The following is a 26,079-nucleotide window of genomic DNA, read 5'->3' as shown; positions in this document are numbered from 1 at the left end:
CCCCCCTTTGTACTAACATTCCATTGTGTGGAGCTTGTGAAAGCTGGACTTTCTGCTGACTGTCAGTCTACCAGCAACTGGTCATGAGTAGCCACTGAACATAGTCATCACGCTGACCTGCTTGGAAAAGGTCATTTTAAATAATATATCAAACCATTCTATTATCACATTAATTTGATATGTAAATTTTACTGGAATGCACAGGTACATCTTCAATTTTAGTTAATAATTGACTTCTTAATAAATTGATCAATTAGAAAGGTAGAGAGTGATCAAGGACACTGAAGGTGACCTCAAGCTTCCCTATACATGTGCACACACACTCACAGCCAATATTAACAAGTACATATACCACACACGGGTACATTGCACATACATACATGTCCATACACACACAGAAATTTGAATTCTTTCAAAGGGCTGAAAGGTAGAAATCTAAAATCACTATCTATGGGTCTAATTTAAGAGCATTTTCCTCTTCAAGCTCTATCAATTTATCTTGCTCCTTCTGTTTGGGCCTGTTTGTGTCCGTGTTACCTGGTTGATGGCCATATCACCCACGGCCTAATCTCAGTCTTCATATGACCTGACCCTCTGAGTGATTCAAATCTCATGAAAAGCTGTGATGGTTAATTTTGAACCTATTTTGATTGAGAAGTACCTAAGAGCCTAGGAAAGCAGACTCCTGGGAATATCCAGAAGGATTTTTCAAAGACGATTAGAGAGGGAAAGAGACATCCTGAATATGGGTGGCACCATCCCCTAGGCTACAGGACTGAGTGGGATAAAATGAGGAGGAGGAAGCCAGTGAGCATAGACAATCTCTGATGTTCAGATACTGTGATATCAGCTCTTCTTCTCAACCACACTCTTTCCATTATGGCCTAAGTGCTCAGACCCGGAATCCTTCCTCCTTTCAACTAAGGAATTAAGGAATTAAGAGATTTTGGTTGCTACAAGGGGAAGCTGAGTGACACAGAATCACACTTAAGGACACCATGGAGCTCCTCAACCTAAGATTGTTTAACTTAACTACATCTGTGAAGACTTTTTCCAAATTAGGGAACATTTATAGTTGTAAGGATTGGGTCCTGATACCCTTGGGATGTTATTGCCAGTCTTCCATAATAGTCCTACAGTTCCCCGTATACTGAGATGCTGAGATTCCATGGTACGTGTAGGAACATCAACAGCATCCTGTTCAAGTAAAACAAGCTGTGATACTTCCTCTTCTTATAACTGTGGTCAAATAGGCAACTTAAGAGTGGAGAGGTTTGTTTTGGCTTATAGTTCAAAGGCACAGTTGATGATGGTGGAGAAGGGATATAGCAAAGGAAATATGAGGTGGTTGGCCACATCTCATCCATAGGCAGGAAATAGAGACTGGGCAGAAAGTATCACTTGCCTATAAAACTTTGTTTATCCCCTATGGCCCATTTCTTCTCCTGAGACACCACCTTTTAAAGGTTCCGCAGCCTCCCCAAATAGCACCTCATGGAAACAAATGTTCAAACACATGAGCCTATACGAGATGATCCTAGGTCCTGTTCTATTTCTGTGAGATGCCATGAGTAAGACAACTAAGAGAAAAAGGAATCTTTAATTGAGGTCTTGCTTACAGTTTCAGAGGGTTAGTCTATGATCATCATGATGGGAATCCTGGTGGCATGCGTGGTTCTGGAGAAATAGCTGAGAGCTCACATCTGATCCACAAGAGAAAGAAAGCAAGACTGGACCTAGCATAGGCTTTGGGAAGCTTAAAGCCCACCCCCAGTGCCATATTTCCTCTAACAAGAGCACACATGCTCCAGCAAAGCCACACCTCTGAATCCTGCCCAAACAGTTCCACTAACTGGAAAGCAAGGACTCGAACATCTGAGCCTATGGGAGCTAGTCTCATTCAAAGCACCTTTGGACATTCCACATCCAAATCACAATACAAGCTATTATGTAAGTGACATAATATATATAAAAATCAGTCAACAACAGGAGGGAGAACCCAACTATGGCCTTGAGAATGTACAGAGGCGCCTGCTGGAAACATCCTTTCCCATCAGCACAGCATCTACCTATAAGCCTATGAAAGAACACTAGCACTTGGCACTCTTTGGCATCTCCACATGGACCCAGCCCATCCTATTCTTTGTCAAGACCATTTCTCTCAGACAGCTACCATCATGCTAGGGCATTGCTGTATAGCATTTTCCTCTGAATTGAAATGCTCTTTGCATGAGTGGGGCAGGGTGCTCAAGAAAACTGAAATGTGCAAGGTTCTCTAAGGCTCCTCCCAACTGTATAGAAGCAAGGTCCAAGCTTGCTTTCTAATACTGCCGTAAAACATCATGACCAAAAGTAATGTGAGGAGGAAAGGGTTAATCCCAGACCTGTCCAGCTGACTGCAAATTGTAAAGAAAGGTTTGGAGTCGGAGTTTTTGTAAGTTGTCCTCTGTGTGAGGGTGGGCTTTTCAGAGATGTGGCTACCTTTGAATTATTGTTCTCCTGTGTCCCTTCACCCACATTCTTGTGAGTAGACCCCAGAAAAACTTATTGGGTCACCATGTTGGATGTTGGTACAAACCTTAAGATGTCATGGGTTCCCTGTCTGGGATGAGGAGGTTATGTTACTATCTCCCCAGGCAAAGTCCATTTTTATGTTGCTGCCTCAGAAGTCCAGAACAGAAAGCATAAACTATGTTCTGAGCCATAAAATGTATCCAATTACCTCCTGCCCACGAGGCTCTGTATGGTACCGTGCTGAGTTGTTCATACATAGGCTCTAGAGACACAATCACACTGATGCCCTTCACAGCTCTCCCAAATCGTAAATATATCATCTCTACTATCCACAGTTATTTAAGAGCCATGAGTCTCCACAGAATTGGTTAGAATGATTTCTTTTCTCTGGTTTTTTTTTTTTTTTCCTTTCCAAGGGATGCTATGGTTTGAATAGGAAATGTCATCCCAGAGACTCATATGTTGAATGCTTGGTCTCTAGCGGTGGTGCTATTAGGAAGTGCCATGGTTGGCTATAATTGTCACCTGGACAATTCTAGGCTTAGGATCACCTGGAAAGAGATTCTCAATGAGGAATTGTCTTGATAAAATGGACGGTAGGAAACTGTCTTCAGTTAGTGGGTGGGATGAACCAACTGTGAGCAACTCCATTTCCTAGCCATGTCAATCTTGTAACTTTCTGTGCTTAATCTGTTTCATTAAATTCCTGAACCTTGCCAGTTTCCTTAGCTTCCTGAATTCACTGGCTGTTTTCTTCCCCACTCCTGGAGGGAATGTTCCAAATGAGAGGCAGTACCTGCACCACCTGTGCTTGCATCTGGCCATCTTGCTGCAGGGACAGGCGGGCAGGGAAACAAAGCCTTCACCACTTTGTGAACTTTTATCCAGCAAAAGTTCTTTCCTTAACCCATCAGTACCTAGTGATTGTCACAGACTATTAGGAAACTCAAGGCGCCCGCCCCCTAAAATCTCCCTTGCTTGTCAAGCTCTAGTGGAGGAGTGCAAAGCTTTTAGACACTTTCCCAAATGATGTTGTGCTGAACCCCAAGTCTCTGTCTTTGCAAGGTACAGTTGCCATGGCAACTCCAGCTAATGAATATGTATGCAAATGAGCAAAGAATGTATTCATCATTTGACAGTTGTTCTAGCTGCTTTGCCCTTCCCAAGACTTGGAAGGCTGAAGGGTGGGGTATTAGAAAAGTATGTGTTTGGTAAAACATTGGTTATGTGTTTGTTTTCAGAGCTCATGGGGAGGGAAGCTGTCATTCTTTCATTTTTTGGTGATATATATATATATATATATATATATATATATATATTAGATTCCTATGCATCTGTTCTAAGAATAAACAAGGTCAAAAGTAATGGAACCCGTGTGCTCTGGATCCCTTAGGGGGGAAATGCAGTGTGTGGATGACAAGCAATAAGCCCAAATTTTGTTCCACTCATAGTTTAGGTCTTAAGCAAAGCCTGAGAGACTCCTTAACTGTCCTTGCAGAGAGTAACAGTCTCCAATTCCTCCTCCCTTGATTCCTCATTAAGTGACCAAGGACATTCATGGCCAGACAAAAGCTGAAAAGGAAAAAAAAAAAAGACAGCCCAGAATGTCAGGCCCCTAGAAGGATGCTCTGACCCTCTGAGTCAGGATACTGAAAAGGAGGCTGAGAAAGCAGTTCAGTAGATTAGGGCTCACCTATTATGAAAAGGGACAAGGTCCTGGGTGCAACCTCCAGTGCTGAAAAAAGAAAGGAGGGGAGAAAGCAAGGAAGGAAGGAGAGAGGAAGGGAGGGAGGGAGGGAGGGAGGGAGGGAGGGAGGGAGGGAAGGAAGGAAGGAAGGAAGGAAGGAAGGAAGGAAGGAAGGAAGGAAGGAAGGAAGGAAGGAAGGAAAAAAGGTGTGGTGGTTTGAATATACTTGGCCCCTGGAACATGGCCCTATTAGGAGGTGTGGCCTTATTGGAGGGAGTACATCATTGTAGGGGTGGGCTTTGAAGCTCTGCTTAGTGTGGAAGAGTCAGTTTTCTCTTGTTCTACAAGATGTAGAACTCTCAGCAAATCCCATACCATGCCTGACTGAATGCTGCCATGTTTCCCACCTAGATGATAATGGACTGCACTTCTGAACCTGTAAGCCAGCACCAATTAAATGTTGTCCTTATAAGAGTTGCCTTGGTCATGGTGTCTGTTCACAGCAATGGAAACCCTAAGACAGAAAGGAAAGAACCCTAAGGAAGAGGAAAGGGAAGGGAAGGGAAGGTAAGGTAAGGTAAGGGAAGGGAAGGGAAGGGAAGGAAAGGAAAGGAAAGGAAAGGAAAGGAAAGGAAAGGAAAGGAAAGGAAAGGAAAGGAAAGGAAAACAGGGAGGGAAGGAAGGAGAGAAGGGGATAATAGAAGAAAGAAGAACATATAAAGGATAAAAGGAAGCAAGGAAGGAGAAAGGAAGTAGAGGAGAAAAGGAGGAAGGGACTAAGTAACAGAGACATCAGAGAGAGTTAGATAGAGGGAAGAAATACAGAATATGGGTAAAGAAGGGAGGAAGCCGCAAACAAGGAAGGAGGAAGGAAGAAGGAAGGAAACTGCAAAGGAAGACAACTTTGTGATTCAATAGCTGCAGCAGCCCAGGGCTGTACTTTGAATGCTGGACCCATTCCAGGCCTGCTTTCTCTGCTTCTGGTCTGACACCATGTGAAGAACATGTACCTCATATGCCCATTAAGGAATCCCATCAGCATCCATCACAATGGTGGACAGAACCCTCTATAACTATAAGTCAAAACAAATCCTTTCTCTCTTAAGTTGCTTCTCTTAAGGGATTTTGTCCAAGCAACGAGACAAGTAATGAACACATATTCCAGATTGGATTGAATAGTCCGTAAAAGTACAACACTGAGACCAAAGATTCGTCAACTCATTCATATAAAACTCTAGGTTCACAATGGAGCACAATGGGACCTGGAACACCAGTGACTCACGGAGGGATTCTGTCAACTCACAGCTACCTATTCCTGTGACCCAGCCACAGTTCTCTTCTTCATGATCTCAGTGGTTTGCCTCAAAATTGACGCCAAAGTGAACTGACCCACCATAAAAACAAGCAAGTTCACACCTAATGGACATCAGATAAACTGTTTTAAATCTAACAGAACTGAATGAAATTTCACCCCTCAGGCAGTGGTGAACCTAAAACAGAACAAACATAAATAAACAAAACCTACAAGCATATTAAGAGACAAAATGAACTCTTAGACTCCTAGCATGAGAATGGCATAGAATTTAAAGGGACCACAGGCTTTTCGGGAAGGAGGAAGACAAAGGCTGTGTGCTTGGCTCAAAGAGAAGAGTTAGAGCTGGGGAGATCACTCAGTGGGTAAGTGTGTTTGGTGTGCAAGCATGAGGATCTGAGTTTAAACCCCCTGAGCCCACATCAAGGATAAGGCATAGCTGTGTATAACTTTAAGTCCAGCATTGGGAGGCGGGGACAGATGGATCCCAAGAGCTCACTGGTCAGCCAGCCTAGCTCAAACAGTGAGTTTCCAGTTTGGTGACAGACTCTTTATTGAGACAATGAAGTGAAGAGCAACATAAGAAGACACCTGGTGTCTGCACTGGCCTCTATGCACATGTGTGCATATGAACAGACACTCAAATGCACACATGCATGCACAACATGAACACAGGCACTCACATACACACACGCATGTACATGAAAACAGGCACTCATGCATGCACATACGTGCACATACATGTACAACATACAACACACACACACATACACACACACACACACTCACATACACCATGCTCCAAATTCTCTTTTTAAAGGTGAACCTTTGTTCTCTAGCCACAGGAGAACAAGGGGCCATTTGGAAGAGAGAGGGTTACATAATTCGAGTGAGTGGGTTCAAGGGCCATGGACGGCTGGCTCTATTATTTGAGAAAATGTTCCTCCAAGCTAGTTTGGCCCACTCCAAGTGACCAACTTGTCTTGTTCAAATTACTAAAAATGTGGAAAGTGGTCAAATGTTTCCTTCAAGTCTTGAAAATACTGTGACTTTATTCTTTAGCGAAACCCACAGGAGCCACTGTAAGGCCCAAGATCTGAGAGAAGTGAATGGAGCTACTATAGAGCCCACAAGGACTCCAAAGCACCCACTTCCCACATACATGTATGAAAGGATTCAGCCCCCCTCGTGTGTGTGTGCGTGTGTGTGCGCGTGCGCTTGCATGTGTGTGTGTGTGTGTGTGTGTGTGTGTGTGTGTGTGTGTGTATACTAAGCAAGTACTCTAACAATTACCTACAACCTCAGCCCTCCATTTGGATTTTCTATAGTTGCTCAGCCTGATCTTAAACTTGTGCTGCCCCTGCCTCAGGCCCCCAAGGAGCTAGGATGGTAAGCCGAGGTAGTTCTCAGCATATCTGCCCATCAGTTCTTCAAGGATGGTTCATAAATGTTATCTCCCTGTCCACATTGCTGCAGCCCGATGACACCTGGCAGGAACCAACTTCATTCGGTGTGGAAGGGTTATAGCTCACAGTTTGAGGGCAGACAGTCCATCATGGCGGGAGGAGCGCAGGCTCTTTGCTTACATTTAGGTGGATCCGAAAGCAGGGAGAGGGGACAATGCTCATGCTCAGTTGATTTCATCCTTCTTTGTCTCTTTTTATTCAGTTCAGGACTCCAGCCCAGGGGACAGTGCCACCCACATTCATGGCTGGGGTGGTAGGAAGACCATTTACCCATCTGCTAAATCTCCCTAGAAACAACATTGTAGATGCAGACAGACGTGTGATTCATTAATGTCCTAGGCATTTCCCTCTGTATGCATATATGTGTGCACACGTGTGTGAAGATACCCACAGGTGTGCATGTGCAGGTACATATGTGTAGGCTTTGGGTGGCAACCAGAAGCCATCTACCTTGGCTGGCTTTTTGTTATGTGTGTGTGTTGGGGGTGTGGGGGTGTGTGTGTGTGGGGGGGTGAGCATGTGTGTGTACATCTGTCTCTCTATTTTGAGACAGGGTCTCTCCCTTTTATCTGGTACTTGCCAATTTGACTAGGCTGGTTAGCCTAGGAATCTACCTGTCTCTACCTACACAGTATTCATATTACAAGTCCATGCTACCATGCCTGGCTTTTTAATGTGGCTTCTGCCGATCAGACCCAGGCCGATGTCCTCATGCTTGCAAAGCAAGCACTTCACTGACTGAGCCACTTCCCCCATGATGCACCCCGAGGCATTTTTTTTTTTTTTAATGCAGTCAAGTTGACAATCAAAGCAATCCATCACAAGGTGAAAATGAGCAGTTGAGTCCAAGGTCCAAGAAAGAACCTTTCCAGTTAAAAAGCCAAAGAAAGCCCTGGGCAATGAACAGAAGCTTTGAGTTTTTTTCTAACTATGAATAATAGTTTCGAACATATAAGACATGTGCCCACATTAGCATACACACACACACACTCACTGACACACACAAGTCAGTCTCAGTATTGACAGCCACCTGGCTACAGACCAGGAGAGTAATTCCAGACCTTCATGCTGGTCTTCCATTTCACCCTCTGGGACTGTCTGGCTGAGCCGGTGTGGAAGATAGCCAACAAGTTTCCCAATCCAAAGAGGCTACTGTTTGACGGCAGCCAGCAAGGCACCCTGCTGCCTGTGAGCTCCTGATGAAAACCATATGTGAGGATTTGGCATGCTTAGTCAGTTCCAGCAAGGCCTCGAGCTCAAGCCATGACCTCACTGTCGGGCAAATCATCAGGCACTGCAGAAAGAGACGGTGAGTGTGGGGGTACAGATTTGCACCTAATCATGCCCACATTTCCTGCTGCCTCAGAAACCAGGGTCTAGAACTAGAGAGACATGGTCATCTTAGTGTGTGTGTGTGTGTGTGTGTGTGTGTGTGTGTGTGTGTGCGCACATGCATGCATGTGGCCAGAGGACAATCTTAGCTGTTGCTCAACTATCATCTAACCTACCTAATTTTTTTTGAAACTGTATCTCTCACTGGAATGCATCCACGTAGGCTAGGCTGACTGGCCAGTGAGCCTTGGGGATCCGCTTGTCTCTGTGTTCCCAGCCCTGGGATTACAAGCATGCACCACTATATTTGTTTGTTTGTTTGTAATGGCTTCTAGAGACTGGTCTCAGGTGCTCACACTTGCATGATAATTAGTTTTCCTTATTTATCTCTCATTCCAGCCCCTTTAAAAGTGCAATTTTTAACTAAAACACAGGGAATTAATAAGCCAGGACCAGTCTGTGTTTATTCTGCAAACACAAATGTCACTATATTTTAGGCAAGCCCATTAATGACAACACTATCTCCCCCAGTAATATATGTGTATGTAAAGATATGTATGTACATGTGTGTATATGTATATGTGTGTATGTGTATATGTAAATGCATCACCCCTGTAAAAAATATTTGCCATCCCACATGTTCTACCTCAAAGAGCTACTTAGAGTCAACCTGGGACAAAATTGCTATGGCGAATGCCCAGGTCCGGAGATGAGGAGAGGAGAATATAAGTACATTCTAATTCCTTAAAAACCAATCAGCTCAGAGGACCTCATTAAGAGAACAGTCAATCTAGCCATCTCCAGAACTTGGCAGCCAGAAAGCCCCGTCACAGCCTTAGTAATAAGATGCCTACAGGCACACACTTCCCCCTCCAGCCGGCCTTTTAAAACTTGACTCTTTTCCCATTTATTCAGTATTTTCATACAGTTAGTAGTACGTTTAGGCCAAAAATTTGAATTTTTAAGGAAGTCATGCCTTTAAAAAATGTAGTTGTCTGTACAAGATCAAGCCAACAGCATGGGCCAACAATCCCACAGGCAGCTCTGGTTAGACTTGGTGTGAGGAGGAAAAAGAGGAGGAGGAGGAAGGAGGAGGAGGGAGGGGGAAGGAGGGGAGAGGAGGAAGAGGAGGAGGAGAAGGAGAAGAAAGGACATGAAGGACGAAGGACATGAAGGGAGGAAGGTGACTGTTGGGACTATCTGGGAAGAATGGGAGGGAGTAGGAGGGGTGTATATAATCAAGATGTATTGTTTGCATGTATGAAATTGTCAAAGAATAAATAAAACACTCGACTAAAGTAGTAATAAATAAAGAAGGGGCTGGAAAGATGGCTCGGTGGTTAAGAGAGTGTGTTGCTTTTGCAGAGGACGCGGGGCTCAGTTTCCAGCACCCCAGTGGTGGTTTACAGCCAACTGGAACTCCAGCTCTAGTAGATGGGGCACTCCCTTCTGACCTTTAGGGGCATCCACACACACTCATGCACAGGCACACATATTTACATACATAAAAATGAAGACAACTTTTAAAAGTAAATCAGAATAGGCTGGGCATGATGGTACACGTCGGAGGGACTAACACAAAGATTGCAAGTTCTCGAACAGCCTGGCCTAAGAAGGAAGTTTCAGAATAGCCTGAGGTTCAGAGGAAGACTCTGTCTCCAGAAGTACTAGAGCTCAGAATTAAGTCAAATCAAATCAAATCAAAAGCATTTTTACCTGCTCGGTCTCTGTGAAATAGCTGGTGAATTGTCTTTGTTTAAATAAACTGAGAAACTCTCTAATTATTTGTCACAGTGTTCTGCCAGTAGAATTCATATGATTGTGATAAATTGCAAGTAAATTGGTAGAAGTCAAGAATCTCTTATTACAGCAGATGGAGCAAATGTCTGAGCTTGTCTTCCTGTGCTCCTTGAAGAACGTTCCCTACGTAAGGTCCTATGGGGCTCCAACACTTATGCAACCCGATGGGATCTTCAGTATCATGAGAACTCTCCTTGGGCTGGAGTCTAGCACTTAATGCAGTATCAGCCCCTTTTGTATGATGGTTAATCTAGGTTATCAACTTTATAGAATCTAGAGCAGTGGTTCTCAACCTCCCCAATGCTGTGACCCTTTAAATACAGCTTCTCGTGTGATGGTGACCCCGCAACCATAGCATGATTTTTGTCACTACTTCCTAACTGTCATTTTGCTACTGCCATGAGTCATAGTGCAAATACCTGACATGCTGGATGTATTTTCATTGTTACAAAACTAATCCAAAGGGGTCATGATGAACAGGTTGAAAAACACGCTAACCTAGCATCATCTAGGAGATGCACTGCTGGGTATGTCTAAGAGGAAGACATGTCCAAACTGTAGATGGGGTCCTGAACTGAAAAAGAGAAAAAAAAAAGAAAAAAAAAAAAAGGAGACAGTGAGCTGAGCACCAGCATCCAACTCTCTGCTTCCTTCCTGTGGATACGACATGACCAGCCACTTCATGCCCTTCTATATGTGAATATGTGCACATGAGTTATAGGTGGTCATGAGCTACAAGGTGTGGTGTTGGGAACCAAACTCAGGTCCTCTGCAAGAGCAGCAAGCATTCTTAACAGCGAGCCATCTTTCTTGCCTCAAGAAATTTTAAACTAAAAATCAACAACACCTTCTTAGATCGATAAACAATGGTATTTTTCCAAACATTTTTATTAAGGCAGCTTTGTTGCTGTGACCTCTGTATCCCCAGCCTCAGGGGGCTGAGGCAGAACAATCACCATGAGCTTGAAGGCCACCAGGGATACAAGGTGAGACCCTGTCTCCAGAAAGAAAAAAAAAAAAAACAACTAAAATTAAATAAAAGTTTTAAGTAGGAAACTGTCCTTCAGTGCCCCCTCTGAAATGAGGATGGGAGTGAACGGGAGAGAGGTTTTGCTGTAGGCACTTTGCCCTGGCACTTCAGAACCATCACTACAATAGAAAGCGCAGTCGCATCCGGCCTGCAGCGACACAGTGAGTCACCATCCATCAGAGACTGCTCAGACAATGCATGTCCCTGATAGAGCAGCTCTGCACTGGAGTGAAAAAAAAAAAATCGCCATCCACAGCTGCACTACATTCACCATATGGTCTCCATTGTCGCTGTTCCCCCCCCCCCCCAACACATCTTGCAGGGACACAGGAGAAAGCTAAACTGAAAGCTAGCATATAGACCAAACAAGTAGTCCCTTACCAGATTGTTCTGGTTTCTTTTGTGTTGCTATGATTAAAAACAAAAACAAACCCCTCTGACCAAAAGCAATTCAGGGAAGGAAAGGTTGACTTCATCTTCCAATACCAGGTTATGTTCCGTCATTGCAGAAAGTCAGGGAAGAACCCCAAAATAGGAACATGAAGCCAGGTTGATTCGTTGCTGTGATAACACACTATGAACAAAAGTGACCTATGAAAGAATTTGTTTTGGTTTATGGTTTAAAGGTTTTAAAGCCCACCATGGTGGGAAGATATGACAGCAGATAGGCATAGTACGGGAGCAGGAAGCTGATGGATTAATCTTAAACTGAAAAAAAAAAAAAACGTGAAGCAGAGTGAACTAGAAATGAGTGAGACTATAAACTTTCAAAGCTGGTCCCTAGTGATGTACTTCTTCCAGCAAGGCTCCACCTCCTAAAGGGGCTATAACTTTCCCAGACAGCGCCACCTACTGGAAAGCAAATACATGAGCCTATGGGGAACATTTTTCATTTGAAGCACCACAGCAGGACAGCTTGCTATTCCACAAAGCAGGCTGAGTCTACAGTCATCTTACCTTAACCTCCAAATAGCTGGGATAACAGACCTATACCAACAGGCCTGGCTGTGATAGTCGTTATCTTATTTGGTTTACTATACTGTTCTGTAGCTATTTCCTTCTAACTAAAATATTCCATTCTGGAGGAAGGCTCTTAAGACCCAAGAAGTAAAGAAAATGTACAAGTTGAAGGAAGTTCCTGAATCTCATAAGATTTACAAGGCACCTCCCCAATATTATATAAGCAGTAGTGAGTACTGGAGAAAGGACAGTCTCCTGCCAGCTTTGCTCCCTGCAAGTTGTGGTAAAAGCTAGGCTCCAGGGATACAGCTGTGTTTTGGCAACTGTGAGGACAGCTTGGTTAATAAAGTGCTTACCTTGCAACAATAAGGACCAGAATACAGATCACCACAATGAAAGTTTTAAAAACTTAAAGCGGCAGGCATAGAAGGAGTGATAAGAAGATAAGAAGATCCCATAGAGAAAAGTCGACAGTGGGTGAATGCTGAGTCCCGAATTAAAGACCCTTTCTCAAGAATCAAAGGTAGGTGGAGCCTAAAGAAGAAGACTCAAGATTGACCTCTGACTTCTACATGCACATGCTCAGACGTGCTCACCTATTCACATATGTAAACCCACATATACATGCATGCAAACACACATAAGCTGATTTTAAAATGGGAGGTAGGGGGGGCAGGGAGGTGGCTCAGTGGTTAAGTTCTTGGTCCCCAAGCCTGATGAGCAGAGTTTGAATCCCCAGAACCCACAAAAAAATGTGTGTGGGTGTTGTGGCCTGTAATCCTAGACTCAGAAGGTAGAGATGGGATTCCCACTGTAAGTGGCTAGCTATGGTAGGTATATTAGGAGATCACACTTTGTTTCAGAGGCCCTGCCTAAGTGAACAAGATAGAGGAGCCATTAAAGATGATTCTAAACATCAACCTGAAGCCTCCACACACATGTAAACATATTACACAGAACCAACCTACACATACATGCATACCACATATGCATGAAAATTTAAAAATAAGATTTATATTACTTTTAAATTTCTGTGTATGTGTGTGCACATGCATGTGAATGTCTACACATCAGTATAGTTTCTACAGATGTTGGAGATGTCAGATCCCCCCTAGAGCAGGGTTTATAGATGGTTGTGAGTCACCCCACATGGGTGCTCAAAGCCGAATCTGAGCAGAAGGGCATGGGTTCTTAACCACTGTGCTCTCCAGCCCTGAAAATGGAAAAGAAATAAATAAAATAAAATGGAAGGGAAAGGAAAAGGGGGTTGAGCTGCTCCACCAACCAAATTGGCTTCATCCATTCCCATAACTGTCCCCAAACCATCCCTGCTGGCCTCTGGAGCTCACACAGTCCTGTTGATCAAGTTTCTATTCCTAACATGTAAACCGAGACAGGGCTCTGAGTGTGAGACTTGTATAAATCCCAGGCCCAGTGAATGTGGTGGGGGAGGCACAGCCTGGCAGTGCTAAGCAGGTCTCACCGTCCATGTCCAAACGCTGCATGATGATAGCCAGCTCCACTTCGCTCGGCATGTACCCCAAGGAGCGCATGGCCATGCCCAGCTCCTGCTTGGAGATGAAGCCGTTGCCATCTCTGTCCAGAACACGGAAGGCTTCTCGGATTTCTGCAAGTAAAAAGCAGAGAGTCCACAGGTCACATGGCTGTTTCCTTGCTGTACCTGTAGGAAGCTCACAGCTTTTCTTGTTGCTGTGACTAAACACACACTAGGAAACAATTTGAGAAAGAAAGTGTAGCTATGGGGATCACTTGGTAGAGTGCTAGCATAGTATGCATGAAGCTATGGGGTTCCATCCCCAAGACTACATAAACCAGGCATGGTGATGCTGGGTTGTAATCCTAGCCTTCAGAAGGAAGGTGGAGGCAGGAGAATAAGAAGTTAAAGGATATCCTGGTGTACATAGCCAGGTAGAGACCAGACTAAGCTACACGCAACCCTGCCTCAAAATAATAAACAAATAATAGACAAAATAATAATAATAAATAAACAAATAAATAAAGTGGAGAAGTGAGAAAGTCAGATGTGATATCTGGCCTTTAAATATGTGTACCCACATACACATGTACACACACAAAAATAATTATAAAATAAAACAAGAAAAGGAAGAGAAGGGAAGAGAAAAATAGCCAGGAAAAGAAAGGAGGGAGAGAGGAATGGGAGAGAAAAACGAGGCAGGTGTCCCTCCATGTGTGTGCACCCTGCAGTAGGCACAGGCAGGCAGGGATCCCAGCAGAAAATCACTGTGATGAAGGGGGAGACTGTGAGCTGCGCAGAAAGGAAGGGGTCAGGGGAAACTGTGTAAGAGTCTCCCTGCTGCTGCTGGCAACATGCAGTGTTTAATAACCCCCGAGGGCAGGAGGTGAGCATCCTGCTGTTGCTATTTCATCCCTCTGATCTGCAGTTGTTTTATGACTATAAACAGCGGCAGCCCAACGGGAATGTCAAAGAGGTTCGAAAGAACTTTAATCACTTTCTCCCTGGGCTGGAAAAGAACTTGGTTCTCCTAGCACTAAGGCTCATTCTGCAGGGCAGGAAGTCTCTCTCTCTCTCTCTCTCTCTCTCTCTCTCTCTCTCTCTCTCCCTCTCTCTGACTCTGGTCTGTACCTACAGCCTTTCTCACAGAGCCTCAGATGCCAGCAGACCTAGCTGGAGTGAACTTTTCTCTCACGTCAACCTTGTGAGGCATGAGGAATTTGAGATCACAGTTTGAAGAGGTGCATCCTGTGTATGAGGAGGAGACTGGACCTGCAGCAGATTGGAGCTGCTTCGATGAATGCAGTGTTGGGAAGATGCAGAGATGGTCTCAGAGGTAAGAGTCCTGGATGCACACGCAGGAGCACCCAAGTTCGTGATATTTGTCTTTCTCCACCAGGCTTATTTCTCTTAATGCTCTTCAGCTCCCTCCAAATACACAGCTCAGTTCTTCATCGAGGCAGTGCAATGCTCTATTGTGTACATGTCCTACATTCCCTTTGTCATTTGCAGGAGCTCATAGAGACTGGGTCAGTTTCAGGCTCTTGTAACTGGAACAACAATAATCATGGGTGTGTAGGTTTCTCTGTAGCATACAGACTTAGATTTGTATTCCTTTGGGCAAATACACAGGGGTAATATGGCTATAAGGAGAAAACGTGTACATGGATCCAGGTGCCATTGGAGGCCAAAGGGGACATCAGATCTTTTGAAACTGGAACTACAGACAGCTGTGGGTTGCCTAATTGTGGGCACTGGGAACTGAAGTTAGGTTCTCTGGAGGAACAGTATTTGTTCTTAACCACTGAGCCATCTCCCCAGCCATTGTCTCTCATCTGCAGAGGACCTTCCATACAGATTTCTGCAGTGGCTGCAACAGTTCATATTTCCACAAAGCCACCCCCTCCCATATGAATGCTAGTATTGGATTTGGGGACCACCCAGATCATCCATCCAAGACAATCTCTATTTTAAGACTCTTAACTCAACCACACCAAGGCATCCTTTCCAGGGACGCGTTTGGAATTCCAAGGGATTAGGACTCGGCACTCCTAAGGACTGTTTTCAGGTTGATTGTACTCTTCCATCCCGAGCTTCTTCTTCTTCAGACAGCTTCCTTTCCTTGCTAAAGTCATATGGAGCCTTTGTGGCCCCCTCTTATTTCATTTCTGCTACTGTCATAAAACACCCTGACCCTCACTCAGAGTCATTGCTCCAGGTCAAAGACCATCACTGCGGTCCAGCAGCTGAACTCATCCATTGTCAAGAGCAGAGAGAAACAAATGCACCCATGTTGCCTGCTTACTAGCTATGCTCAGCTGGCTTTCCTCAGACTTATACAGCTCAGGGTTCAGCCCGGGATTTGGTGTCCTTCGAAACAGGCTGTATCTTCGCCCATCAATTAACAATCAAGACAATCCCCCACAGACATGCCCACCAGCCAACTTAATCGAGATAACGCCTCACTGAGACCCTTCCCAAACGATCCCATGGTGTAGAAGTTGTATAATGTTAGGTTAAAACCGAGTAGCCTACTTTGATTCCTGAACAATGTCTTTGCTGGCCACAGTGATGCCTGTCTCTCAATCGGCTAACTCTTCAGTAAGCTATTCACCCCTTTCACGTGACATCCAGCATGTCTCAGCACTGTATGGGGGCTGGGGGAAAGGAGAACAGCTGAGGCTTGCTGGCCACCAGTCTAGCTGCAAGTTCAGGGAGAGATCCTGTCTTAAGAGAATGAGGTAAGAGTGATAGAGCAGGACACCTTCCAAAGTTCTCTGTCCTCTATGTGTAGGCATGCACACCAGCATGCATGGTGCACACACACACACACACCAACTCCATGAGTTGCTCATTTATACTTTAGGGAGCACTAGACAGAGAGCTAGCAGACTAATTACTGCAAATGCATCACTCTTAATACATTAAAAACCATAGGACTAAAAAAGCTGGGAGAAAAGGCTCAGTGGTTAAGAACACTAGTTGTTCCTGTAGAGAACCTGGGTTCCAGTCCCAGTATCCACATGACAGCTCACAACTGTGTAATTCCAGTTCCAAGAGATCTGATACTTTCTTTTGGCCTCCATGAGCACAAGCAAAAAGGGATGCACAGATACACATGCAAGCAAAAGACCATACACATTAAATAAAACTAATTAAGACTAAATGAAAAATAAAAAATAATTATGGAGCTGAAAAGATAGTTCTACAGTTAAAGAATGCTTGCTGCTCTTGCAGAGAGCCCACATTCAACTTCCAGCATCTATACTCTAGCTCCAGGGCATCTAACATCTTTCCCTGGATCCCGAGGTCTCCTGTACTCAAGTATATATACTGAATCATAGACACACATGCATATACATTAATTAAAGATAAACCTTAAAAAATAAGAATCATGTGTTATCAGTAATTTTTTTACCAGTTATTAATACTAGCTTATCATGCGGGATGCTTTCTGGAAACACATGTGGGTCCAAAAGAGAGAAAGGCCAGCCTGTGAGCAAGGACTCCAGGCTCCTGGCCAGGCTTAGTAGCTAATTATGTCAGCAGCCAAAACCAGAGGTCTCAATTTGCTCCTGTGTAAAATGAGCTGGGTTGGTTATGAGGCTCCCTCAGCTCCTACCGGCCCTCCCTTCTGTGGATCTATGAACATCATTAAAGACTTTGAAAGAATAGGAAGCCTGTGTTCTCCTACATACCTTATTAATCTGCCCCATCTCCAGCCTCTTCTTCCGTGGATAGAATAAAAACAAGTTTTAGTCAAACCCAAATTCTTTGTCTACATTTTTAGTCTTTTCCCATCAGCACAAAATACCCCAGTTCCTCGAGTTCTCCTCTCTGGTCTCAGGTATCATGGAAATACTTGCTCATGGCCGAGAGCACTGTAGAACGTCAGAGCCACATGCAGCCTGACTTCAGACTCTGGAGATGGCAGGATGCACAGGCATGGTGTTCTGAAGTGTCTTTAAGACACCTAGTCCACATCCTAGCGTCACTTTCCCCATCTGAAAAGTAGGTGTTCTAGTTTTCTTTGTTACTATGATAAAACACGCAGCTCAAAAGTATTTAAGGGAGGAAAGGGTTAATTAGTCTACAATGGTGCATCACAGTCCACCACTAAGGGAAGTCAGAGCAGGAACTGAAACAGGAACTTGAAGCAGAAGCCATGAAGGAATGTTGCCTGCTGGCTCGCCTGACTCACTTTCAGGCTCATGCTTGTCTGGTTTTGTTTTGTTTTGTTTGCTTGCTTGCTTGCTTGCTTGCTTGCTTGCTTGCTTGCTTGCTTGCTTGTTTTTGTACACAGCCCAGGACCACCACCTAGGGAATGATAGCATCCACTGTGGGCCAAACACTCACATCAATTAACAATCAAGACAGGATCCCACAGATGTGACCACAGGCCAATCTGATCTAGGCAATTCATCTGTTGAGACATCCTAACCAAATGACTCTAAACTGTGTCAAGTTGATAGTTAAAGCTAACTAGGACTAAGCTAATCGCTTTCCAGCCCTGGTAGTGGCATTTTAGACTTCGTTACAGAATAGACCATAAAACAGAAGAACATGTGATATAATGAATGATAGGGCTCATGGCTGTTACTATGGATAGACAGTTGCCCATTGGACCTACTTTTCTGGACTACTTTTTCCCAAGGTATTACACCATTCTCATTTAATTATGAACACTTTCTAAGGCTTCTAATAGCACCAAGCAGGGTAGCTCCCTTCTGTGGTGGTTAATATGGTCAACTTGATCTAAAACCACCTAGGAAATATATCCCTGGCCTTGTCTTCAGAGTGTGTTTAGATCAATTGAATTGAAGGACTAACTGTACACTGTGGGTGGTACCATCCCATAGACTGGGTTCCTGGACCAAATAAGAAAGAAAATGTGAGCTGAGCACCAACATCCATCTCTTTCTGCTTCCTGACTGTGGACGCAACATGACCAGCTGCCTGACGTTCCTGCCACCATGCCTTTCCCACTATGACAGACTCTACCATCAAAATGTGATCAAAAATAAACCTTGCTTTCCTTAAGTAGCCTTTTATCTAATATTTTGTCACAACAGCAACAAAAGTACCTAGTACATCTTTCTTATTTGTAAGTTTGATCGTCAGCGTGATCAACAGACAGAAACAGCTCCCTCCGTTTCACTGGATTCAATCCATGGTCACTTGGAACCATGCACCTGGGCAAAAGTAAAGGTGAATATAAATAAAAATAAAAATAAATCATGGTGGCAGGAGTGTGTGACAGAGCAGAGCTCTTCACCTCTCAGCTAACCTGGAAGCAGAAAGTATACCCTAGTTTACCCACTAGGATCCCAGGCCCAACTCCCTGCCCCCATTGACCTACATCTTCTAACTAGGTCTTACTTCCTAAAGTTTCCAGAACATCCCCGAATAGCATCGCCATCTGGGGGTACATTTCATATTTATGATTCTGTCTGTTGCAGAGCCCCACAGTACTCCTGTAGACTGTCTTCATGCCCCAGATATCACTATGAACTTCAGCCTGAATCCTTATACTGATCAGACAAGAGTACCCTGGTGAGGAGTGGTCCTGTGGCCAGAGGTCAGTAGGTCAATGCTGTCCTTCTTGGATACTATAATCATCTTGGCAGGAGGGGAGCTATTCTAAAGAAACATTGTACCTTTTGGCTACCAGATTATTGGAACAATAGACTTTCTCCAAGAGTCTCATGCTGGGGAAAGAAAAGACTAGGGCATGGTGCCAGACATTTCTGACTACCTATCAGTCCACATTGCAAGAGAGACTAAAACCTGGAAAATGAGAGGTCGTGATGGCTTGGACATTACCTTGCCATATGCATATCTTTATTCAAATCTAAACTTCATGTCATGACTTTAAAGACAGACCTGCAGATTCACTGGACCTCTTTATACCTCTTCTCAGTAAGGCCATTTTATTTAAAACTCTCACTTTTCTGTTTGTCACTATTAATGGCATCTTTAATTAGACTGTTGCCTGGACCTGGCTTGTGAGGCAGACTGTCAGGATGCAGACATTGACAATCTATGGTAACAACTGCCTAAAATAGCTGTCCCTGGCTCCTAACTGACAAAGGTGTGGTATGTGCACATTGTGTCTCTGTGTTTGTTTGTGTATCGTGTATATGTTGCATATACATGTATCTATGGGAACATCCAACAACTTCACTTTCTTTCAAAGGAGCCGAGAAATGGGGGAGAAAACAGAACACAAAGCTACAACCTCTGTCTCAGAGCTCCTGGAAATTCAATCTTTGCGGGATAAAGCAAGCCAGACTGGAAGAGACAGGTAATGTGTGGCTCTTTTTATTCCTACTAGCAGAACACCGTATGGAATGATCTCATAAAACCAGCAGAGACACTGGAGCAGACAGGACCCCTTTGTGTCTGGCTCACAGCACCAGTGGGCTCTGCCTCTGCATTTCCTTCCATGCCAAGTGGGGACCATAGCTCCAGCATTTGGGAATAAGCCATGAGCATGGACTCTTTACTGGTGTTTTTTCCTTGTGGTGGTGGTGGTGGTGGTGTGTGTGCGCATGTGTGCATGTATGCATGCACATATGTGTGTGTATGTGTGTGCATATGTGCTTGTGTGTGTGCATGTACACGTGCATGTGTTGTAAGGGGTTGGGGTTGCTTGCACCTCAGAGTTAAGTGAACGCACTGTGCTTGCATCTGTTTGCTTGATTCAGTTTCCCTTCTAGTTTTGTATGCATGATTGGGCTCCAAGACACCTTCATAAGCTGCAGAAGTGATGCCTGTGATGGCAGTAGGGGACTGTCCTCGCTTCATTTTTGTGGCCATGATAAAAATATCCTCTAAAAAGCAATTTAGAGGAGAAAAGGTTTGTTTTAGTTCACAATTCCCAGTAATAGCCGATGACTGCAGGGAGCTCACAGCAGCAGGAGATTGAAGCACTAGTAGCATCGAATCCACAGTCAAGAAGGAAGAGCAATACCCACAGACATGTTTCCTAATTCTTAGCCTCATCTCTACTTTTACACAATTCAGGACCGAAACCTAGGGAATGACACTGCCCACAGTGGGCACTTCTTCACATATCAGTTAACTCCCAAGACAATGCCCCACAGACCTAACCCCACAGTCCAACCCTATGTAGGCCATCTTTCATGAGACTCTCTTGCCAGATTGCCCAGATGATTCTAGGTTGTATCAAGTTGATAGTGAGAAGTAACCATCTCAGAGAAAGATGGGGCACCTTATGCTTACACTACATCACTAAGAGCACAGTTGTACCTTGTATTGTGGAAACGAATCTGCATGTGGACACTGTAAGGAGCCCAGCACATACACAGTGTTAACCATTTTACCATTGAAAACACTTTTTATTGACGCTTTGTGAATTTCACGTCATGCACCCTAATCCCACTCATTTCCCTGTCTCTCCATATCTGCTCTCCATCCTTAAAACCTCCCCATAAAAGAAAAATTAAAAATAAAACAGTAAATTAAATTTTAAAAGTTCTTGCCAATAGAAGCTTCAGTGTGTCATGGTATACCCTTTTTCCCAAAAGAGCTTTACTTACAAATGTTCACTGCAACGAGTCATTGGTGTGTTTTGAGGCCTCTGGCTTCTGCTAGACTCTCAATACTGAATCCTCACATGGACTCCTCTAGGATATCCCGTTGTTGCCCTGTGTCATAGAGTTCCTGCATGATCTGCCCCTTCAAGTTCTCCAGCAGTTCATAGATGGGGTAGTTGTTGGCGTGGGTCAACTCAAAACCCCAGATCTGGACCTGGGTAGTAGCTGAGTTGGTCATCCTGCCAGCTCTCTTGCATCCACACCACCAGAGCCAGTGCTCCAGTACTGCCCCAGAAAGCTCTTTGAGTAACACAGCAGACAAGGCATGGGGCCAGCTTTCATTTGCTCATGCTCTTAGGGGCCAGCTCACTCATCCCTACCCCTATCCCCATCGCCTAGGCCAGACCAGAAGCAGGGCCTACTCATCACTTTTAATCTATACCGTTTCAAGGGAAATGTAAGACTCAGTAGCCTTGGTATTTGCCAAGTCCCTGTTACACAAAGAGAAGGGGGTGGTAAGGAAAAAGCATCCCCCCCAAAAAAAAACCCCATGAATCCCAGAGCAAGATGGTCAGACAAGACCATAGGCAAAAGATTAACTTTGGAATGACTTGCTGAGATTGTCAGTGTTAATTGTCAACTTGATGCAATCTAGAATCACCTAGGAAGAGATTCTCAGCATAGGATTGTCTAGATCAAGTTGGCCAAGAGTCATGTCAATAGAGGATTCTTCTGATTGTTAACCAATGTGAGAAGATCCAGCCTGAAAGTGGGCTGCATCATCCCCTGGTTTTGGATCCTGGACTCTATATAAGAGTAGAGAAAGCCAGCTGTGTGGGAAGCATTCATTCACTTATCTCTCTGTCTCTCTCTCTCTCTCTCTCTCTCTCTCTCTCTCTCTCTCTCTCTGCTTGTCATTGTGAGTGTAACAAGCCATTTAAAGATTCTGCATTGACATCCCCACAATGATGGACTATAACCTGGCATTGTGAGCTAAAATAAACCCCTTTCCCCATAAGTCACTTTTACCAGGGTGTTATTGACAGAAGCAATAATGGAAAACTATCTCTGAGTCCACTCCCTACCTAAACTGCTAGCGATGAGATGGATCACAGGCCTTTCAGGGTGGTAATCCTCTGTCTTCTCAGCTTCCTGGTTCTCTGAATAAAGTTCATCTTACAGTTTTCACTTCTCATCTCTACTCATTGGTTTCTTGAAGTGTCAGGCAACACCCACCCTATTCCAGCTTCAATACCATGTTGTCCCACTGGCCCGTGGAATATGAAAGGAGCCATGGAAAGATGCATTTCCTGGGAGAAGGAATACAATCCCTGTCGGTGGAACTGTCCTGAAGCCAAGTCTACCTTCCCATAGGGATCTAGCTGGGCTTCTCTTTAGAGTGATGCTCATAGTCTTGGGCCCAAAGGAGTTGGATAAAAAGGATCTTGCTGTACAGCCAAAGAGACCAACTTCTTGTTTTGCAATAATTCTTTTTTTCCCTTAAATTTATCTTGTTTTGGAGCAGGGAGGGCTTATGAGGCTCCTCCCCTCCCTGGGGATTTATAGAGAGTCAATGGTGGCTTAAAGGATAAGCTTACAAGACCCCACCCCTCTCTGAAGATTTATAGACAGCTTACAGCAGCTAGAGCAATCGTTAGGCTCTGCTCTTTTAGGGATTTATAGACAGCTAATAGTTGCTGGAGGAAGGAGAGAGTGTAACCAGTTAAGATGCCTGTGTTCTAGTAAACAACCCCATCCAACTATCTCTCTATGAGCTGAAAAGCAACTTTTATGAAACTCATGGGATCACACATTACAAGAAGGTATTAGGAAGAGCAGTTGGGAAGAGGAAGGGAAGAGATCAACAGCAGTTATAGTGGGATGAAAAGGGCAATGTGGAGTAAACATGACCAAATGCATTAGACATGTGTATAGAGCTGTCTCAATGAAATCCACTCGTGTGTATAATTCATGTATGCTAACAAAAATATTTTAAAATGATCCATGACCAGCACTGAGACCTGTTGTATCCAGATTCAACATCCTGGCAAAATCTTGCCTCAAATCAAGGTCTTCATAAAGATACAATCAGCTGAGGCAGGGACAAGGACAAAGGCCCACCTATCACAGGGAAGACAGGCTCAGAGGAAGGTCAGACAGCAGCCATTAGGAATGTTACTGCTAACACCCTGAGTTTGAAGAAATCAGACATCGTTTACAGCACCAATTTGCGACTTCAAGTTAGTAGCAAAGAACAACCTTTTTCCTGGCTCAGTTCCCACAGGGTGTAAAAATCTTCTCGTTTTCTGAATCCTTAGGGAGAGCGTGAGCTTTCATTTGTGTGTATGTATGGTTGAAATGGTTATTTATATGCTCATGTGTGTGCATGTGTGTGGTATGGGTATGGGTGTGTATGTATGAATGAGCAGACACGTGTGTGTGTGTGTGTGTGTGTGTGTGTGTGTGTGTGAATGTATGCCAGAAGCCAATGTCAGATATCTTCTTTATTTGCATTCCACTTTGCTTTTATCAAACAGGGTCTCTCACTGAACCTGGGACTCAGTGACTTGGCTAGACTGGCTTGACAGTGATTGGGCTGGATCCACCTGTCTCTGTCCCCATCCATGGGTGAGATTACAGATGCCATGTACCCAGAATTTTATGTGGGTCCCAAGAATCCGAACTCTGGTCCTCATGCCTGGATGGCAAGCACTTTATCAACTAAGTCATCTCCTCAACCCTGAATGTAGGTTTTCTCTGAGTAAAATGAAGAATTGGAATAATGTATTTTGTGGATACACACCATTGAAAATTTGCAAAATTAGATCCAGTTCCTACATGAGATAACTATGACCCGGAAAATGTAAGATACAGATGTACAAGTTGTTATTCAGAGGAAATAATGAGGCAGGGATGATTTGTGGGTCAGGAGAGATGGCTCACTGATTAAGAGTATGTACTGTTCTTGTAGAGAATCTAAGTTTGAGTCTCACTGTCCATGTTAGGTAGCTAACAACCTCATGTAACTAAAGGGGATATCCATCACCCTCTTCTGGCCTCTGCAAGCACTCCACTCACATACACATACCTACACATATACACATAAAAATACACATATGTTTAAGAAAATGAATATTGGAAAAGAAGAAAGTTTGGAAGGATTTCTACTTTCTCAAAGAAAGGTCAAAAAAGAAAAAAAAAAAGAACATTTGGAGATGATTAACAGAAATATTCATTCCACAAACAGCTGCTGTTTACTTACTATATATCAGATACAACAGTAGGAGACATGTTCAGTGAATAAACCCTTCCAGGCTTCCAAAATCTAATATTCTAGATGGAGGAAAATGAGGTTGACCAGATGTCCATTGGCAAGAATAGCAAATAGAACAATTCAGAAATGTAGAATTCCTTAGGATGGAGGCATACTCTACAGGAAGAGTGTTGTATGAGGAGTGGTGGGAGACACAATCCAGTCCATGAGTGGCCTTTCTTCTTCTTTAGGAACCTCCATTCAGGTAAGTCCAGAATCATGACTGTATCTCAGAAAAGAATGTCAGGTTAAGTTTTCTACTTTTGTTGTTGTTGTTGTTGTTGTTATAAAACACCATGAGTGAAAGGGACATAGGGAAAAAAGGGTGATGTTCCAAGACATGGTCCACCACTGAAGAGAAGCCAGTGTCAACAGCTTGAGACGATTGGTCCCACCACATCCACAGTTAGTGGAAAAGAGAAAAGTGAATGGACCTTTTCCAGGTTGCTCTCATTTAGCTATCTCCTGACTCATACAGCTCAGGGCCCAGCCCATAAAGTGATGCTGCCTACGCTCAAGGTAGGTCTCCGTACATCAGTTAACAATCAGGGCAAATCCCCGCAGACACGTCCACAGGTTAACCTGATCTAGGTAAGTTCCCATTAAGACTGTCTTTCCAGGCGAGTTTAGACTTATGTCTGGTTGAGAGTTAAAACTAGCCAGCACAATGAGTCAGAGTGACATGAGGCTTGTGAGTTTATTAATAGAAGGGAGCATATACACTTTAGACTGAAGCAGAATTCAGAGATGAGGGGAAATTAGGAATAGGAGAGTACACATTGAACACATGGATGTAGAGTTCTCAGGAGGGAGAGTCACACTTTAGTGTCGCTAAGTGGTATGTACAGGGGCTGGGGAGATGGCTCAGTGGGTAAAGGGCTTGGGTCCCCTTAACCAACATAAAAGCTAGGCATAGTGATGCACCTCTGTACCTCTGTAACCCGAGCACTGGGAGACAAAAATGGGCAAATACCCGAAGCCCACAGGCTAGGCAGCTCAGAAATATTGACAAACTCTGGGCTCGGTGAGAGACCCTGCCTCAATAAAATGGAGAGATATTAAAGAAGACATTTGAAATTGATTTTTGTCCTCTGCTTGGACACATGTGTTACACACACATATGATTTGTAACTTTCTAAGTCATCTTGCTAAAAGGGTGTCATTTACTGCACGATTTAAAGACTAAGTCTAAGAATCAAGGAAGTACTTATACAAGCTATTTTACCTATTTCTCTTAAAGATCTGCCTCTGTAGATGAATGGTTAAGGTCTTTTAAAGGTGCACTGCTTTGGTGTAGGGCTGAAAGGGACTGTGAATGCATTCAAAGCTACCACACATACTGTGGCCCTATGTAAGCCCAATTAGTTGTTACAAATCAGACTCATCTGGGAAGGGAATACTTCCGTTGAGAGCATGTTTCCCTAAGACTGACATGTAGGCAAGTTTGTGAGGGATGTCTTCTTGGTTCATGATTGTGGGAGGGCACAGCCTAATGTGGGTGGTACCACCCTTGGGCAAGCAGGTTGGGATGCTATAAGCCATAGGGAGCAAGCTACTAATCAACGTTGGTCTATGGCCCTCTGCTTCCATTCCTGGTTCTAGGCTTCTGCC

At 44.0% G+C, this 26,079-nt stretch overlaps 1 protein-coding gene across 9 annotated transcripts in view; it reads right to left on the bottom strand.

Moving 5' to 3' along the window:
• Caln1 (calneuron 1) overlaps positions 1-26,079 on the bottom strand; it is a 476,922-nt gene that overhangs the window by 214,755 nt on the left and 236,088 nt on the right. For all 9 annotated transcript variants that reach the window (XM_006504369.3, XM_006504367.3, NM_181045.1 and 6 more), the window contains one exon: positions 13,585-13,728. In XM_006504369.3, the coding sequence (XP_006504432.1) occupies positions 13,585-13,728 (144 nt within the window). The remainder of the gene's footprint in view (positions 1-13,584; positions 13,729-26,079) is intronic.

Source organism: Mus musculus, chromosome 5, assembly GCF_000001635.26.
Source record: "Mus musculus strain C57BL/6J chromosome 5, GRCm38.p6 C57BL/6J".
NCBI classification, from domain to species: Eukaryota; Metazoa; Chordata; class Mammalia; order Rodentia; family Muridae; genus Mus; species Mus musculus.
The sequence above is the reverse complement of the archived record's forward strand: the minus strand, read 5'-3'. Positions and strand labels throughout refer to the sequence as shown.